The 4,773-nt window shown below is 36.1% G+C and overlaps 1 protein-coding gene across 1 annotated transcript; it reads right to left on the minus strand.

The window, feature by feature from the left end:
* Window positions 1-3,142: 3,142 nt before the first annotated feature.
* On the minus strand, window positions 3,143-4,000 carry LOC116024171 (uncharacterized mitochondrial protein AtMg00810-like). Its single transcript, XM_031265072.1, has 3 exons — window positions 3,923-4,000; window positions 3,631-3,726; window positions 3,143-3,550 (listed from the first exon to the last, which is right to left on the minus strand). The coding sequence occupies exons 1-3, from the start codon at window positions 3,998-4,000 to the stop codon at window positions 3,143-3,145; spliced, it is 582 nt and encodes a 193-aa protein (XP_031120932.1).
* Window positions 4,001-4,773: the final 773 nt, after the last annotated feature.

Here is a 4,773-nt window from a genome sequence, read left to right on the forward strand (position 1 = left end):
ATTTAAATATATAATTTTGTATATTTTTGTAAATATGTTAACTATTAGTGTATTATTTAATAGGAAAATAATGTCATATTGTGAAAAATAGTATATTTTTTGAAGAATAATATTACTTTGGAAAAAAACATTATTTTTCTAAATACGTAGAAATTTAAATAAAAGAAGCAGTAATATTTTTGTAAATATGCAGATGTCCCCAATCCCCCTCCCCTACATTATTTTGAAAAAAAAAAAAAGAACTTAGAAAAAGTGCCAAATTGGCCCCCTAAGTCGGGTGGACAGTGCAATTAGACCTCTTAACTGAAAAAAGCTCCATTCAGCCTCCTAAACCAGTAAAATAGTTCAATAATTAAGTCCAAGTTGACTTGTTTATTAGGTCAAATTCAGTTAGGAGGCCTAATTGCATTATTCACCCGACTTAGGGCGTCAATTTGACACTTTTTCATTTTTTATTTTATTTTTCAAAACAAATATTTTTATTTATTAAAAATATTATTTATTATAAATAAAAAATAAATAATATTAAAAAAACAACCATCGACTATAAGTATTTCAATAACTTTAGTATGATTTGTTTGGAACCTGGCTTTCGTATAACAAACTTAAGACTTAGGGTGTGTTTGATAACCCGGAAAATGATTTCCGGAAATCATTTTCCGGGCTTTTGGTGTTTGGCAATATCCAGAAAAATGTGGTCAACGGAAAACATTTTCCGTTGACCATGGAAAATGACTTCCGGATTTTTAGTAAAAAAAATTTATTAGTTTATATATTTTTATATTTTAAATAAAATAATAAAAATATATAATTATGCATTTCTACTCATTTTCCGGAAAATGAACCAAACACACACAAACAGTTTTCCAAAGTATATCCAAACACCGAAAATAAACTCATTTTCGGGAAAATGAGTCATTTTCCAGAAGTCATTTTCCTGCTTTTCAAACACACCCTTAGTGTAAACAAAGAAACACTTGATCATTGTCTTCGGGCACCCTAACAATTTTCAATTTTTCAATTTTCCAATTTTCTTTACTAAGCAACAAAGGTAATTAAACCTAAACTTTTGAGATACAAAATGATGTAATAAATAAATAATAATAAGAAAAAAACAGAAACAAAAACAGCTAATGGCTGTTTTACAACTGATGGTTTTTTTTATAAATAGTATTTATTTTTATTTATAATAAATAATATTTTTAATAAATAAAAAATATTTTTTTGAAAAATAAAATAAAAATATTTTTTTGAAAAATAAAATAAAAAATGAAAAAGTGTCAAATTGGCCTCTTAAATCGGGTGGATAGTGCAATTAGGCTCTCTAACTGAATTTGACCTAATAAACAAGTCAACTTGAACTTAATTGAACTATTTTACCGGTTTAGGGGGCTTGAATGTATCTTTTTTTCAGTTAGGGTTTAGGTTCTATTTGCATTATCCACCTGACTTAGGGGTGAATTTGACATTTTTTTTTTAAACTTATAATATTAATTAGTTTGGACTAAATATGCATTAATTTATAGATTGGTGGGATAAGTACGCAAAGTGTCTTACCCACTTTATGTTAGATTAATCATCAAACTAAATATGCATTAATAGATTGGTGGGATAAATACGCAAAGTGTCTTACCCACTTTATTTTAGATTAAACATGCATGATCCAAATATGCATGATTTCAGTTCAAACTTCCATCATTTTGGCCTACATAGTATTTAAAGATTAATAAGCATGTACTTTTTTACTCAAAGTGTTTACCCTTAATCAAGCAATGATGTTTTATCTTGAAGTGATATATGTTGGTTTTACTCCAAAGTGATGCAGGTAAATTTCAAATATTTACAAAAATGTAACCCATTTTTAGATATAAATCTTGGAAAAAAATGCAATTTTAGTCGTTCTCAATAATTATTCATTGTTGGCGATTTTAGTCCCACCCTAATTTTTTACCATGATAATATACACCCTTAACTCATAAAAAAATATTACGTTTTTAACCCTAGAGCAACAAAATTATTAAATTTATTAAAATTTCACTTTTTTTTTTCGAAATAAAAAACATAATAACTTCATTAAGAACTTAATAAACCGGCAATACAGTCAGGAGGTAAAAGAGACCACGAACCCCGGACAGACAAAGAACCTGTCGCCCTTGCAAGAGCATGAGCCACATAATTCGCTGACCGCTTGACATGGCGAACAGAAACGTTCCCAATGTCCATAGCAATAATACGACATTGCTTAACTATAGAACCAATGTATGACAAATCATTAAAACGGGAATTGAAAGCAAGACAAAAGTTTAAACAATCAGACTCTAAAATAACATTGCTATGCCCAAGATCCTTCAACCAAGACAAGCTTCTTTAGCTGCCAAAGTTTCCGCAAGCAGAGGGTCACGAACATTTTACTAAGTAAAATTTTATTAGAGTTTAATAATTTTGATGTTCCATGGATTAAAACTACAACTTTTTTGAAGAGTTACGAGTGTATATTGCAACGGTAAAAAATTTAGGACTAAAACCTCTAGCTAGTAAGGAACAATATAATTGAGGGGCTAAAGTTATATTTTTCCTTAAATCTTGTATACTCGTTTTACAATAATGGATTAATTAACAAGATTTATTTTTATTTTTCTTCAGGAATCTCCATCAGACAAAAACTTGACCATATATTTTAAAATTCATTTAAGTGAGCTTGAATAATATATCATTGTTCAATATAACTCATCTATCTTCACAAATATGCTCATTTACATATTCTGAAAGGAATTCATCAAAATTTGTATTTTGCATAGTCTCACTAACCACGTCACCTCTGCAGACACATCAGCCAGAGCCTTGTACTCAGGGCCGGTTTTTTTTATTTGCGGGGCCCTGTGCTAGTAACTAAATAAGGCCCTATCAAAATATAAATAAACTGCGAATTGAAGAAAAATTGCAAAGAAAAAAATGCAAAAAACCTAATTTTGGGTCAATATAATCACAAATACATATATTAACTATTAGGGCAGGGCTGGACTAGGCCCCCCAAAATTTTGGGGCCCTGTGCGGTTGCACATCTTGCACGCCCTAAAATCTGACCTTGCTTGTACTCAGCTTCCGTAGAAGAACAAGCCACAGTGCGCTGCTTCCGGCACATCTAAGAAACCAGATTATCGCCCAGGTACACCGCAAAATCGCTCGTGGACTTACGATCAACAGGATCGCTAGCCCAATCCGAATCCGAGAAAGCATGGATGTCCAAAGACACAGACCGCCATATATGAAGTCCAAAATGCAGAATGCCATTAACATATCGCAAAACCCACTTCAGCAAACACCAATCATACGTAGACGGAGCATGCATTCGCTGACAAAGTAAATTCATTGCATAAGACAAGTCCGGGCGAGTAACCGTAAGATAATGAAGAGCACCTGCCAAACTCCGATACTGAGTGGGATCTGCATATGGAAAAATGGAGGCTTCCACTCGAGTCAACGAGACCGGCGTCGCCACAGGCTTACAATCCACCATGGCAGCACGTTTGAAAACATCCTTCATGTACCGCTGTTGAGAAAGAAGCATGGCATCAGACAACTACACAGCCTCAATCCCAAGGAAGAACGAGGAAAGCCCATATCACGAACATTAAACTTTTGAGCCATCTTAGCAACCAAAGCAGACACCCGATCCAAATCAGAGCCCATGACCAGGATGTCATCGACATAGACCAACAAGTAAAGCTGAAGAGTGGCACAAGAATAAACGAACAAGGAAACATCCGTTTTGGAATAAGTAAAGCCAATTAAAAAAACAATCATGCAACCGTGTGAACCAGGCATGGGGAGCCTACTTCAAACCATACAACGACCATTGCAGCAAACATACATGAGTGGGCATGGACTTGTCTTCATAACCCGGCGGTTGGAGCATATATACCGTTTCAGCTAGAGTGCCATTTAGAAACGCATTGTGGATGTCCAACTGCCGAACAGACCAACCACGAGAAACCGCCATAGACAAAAGGAGACGCACAGTGGTCGGCTTAACCACAGGACTGGAGGTCTCGAAAAAAATCCTTCACAGCGACCTGGTTAAACCCTTGGCGACAAGCCGGGCTTTATGGCGTTCAACAGACCCATCAGCTTTCCGCTTGGTTTGAAAAACCTATTTACAACCGACAACATTCATACATGGAGTAAACGGAACCAAACGCCACATATTGTTGTGCAACAAAGCATTGAACTCCAAGTCCATGACCTCCCGCCACTCGGGATGCTTCACAGCCTAAGAATAACAAGTGGGCTCAGGAGTAGAATTCGTAGAAACCAAGGCAACATGCTCAACCGACACCATACTCTGAAGAGCCATCCCATACGATCGTGGTGAAGGCGGATTAACCCGCCGAGAACGACGGTCCGAGTGGGCTGCCGCAACGACTCACTCACAGTGCGCTCACTAGAACCCGAGTCCGAGACCGGTGCCTCGACACTCACCTCAGACGACACAGGCGTAGCCTCCACACTGGCCGAACCATCAGCAGGCACCAAAACCGAAGCAACACCCCACGGTAGTGAACCAAAGGTAGAATGAGGAGTAGCCTACACACAAGAAGAAGAAGACGCGGTAAATGGAAAAACAGCTTCATCAAATCGGACATGACGGTAGATAAATAGTACGAAGATCTAAACAACGATAGCCACAGTACGACTCAGGATAGCCTAAAAACACACATAGAGAGGAGCGAAACTATAATTTGTTACGATTGTAGGGCCGTAACAATGGAAAGC

The sequence above is a fragment of the Ipomoea triloba genome, chromosome 7, assembly GCF_003576645.1.
Source record: "Ipomoea triloba cultivar NCNSP0323 chromosome 7, ASM357664v1".
Classification (NCBI taxonomy): Eukaryota; Viridiplantae; Streptophyta; class Magnoliopsida; order Solanales; family Convolvulaceae; genus Ipomoea; species Ipomoea triloba.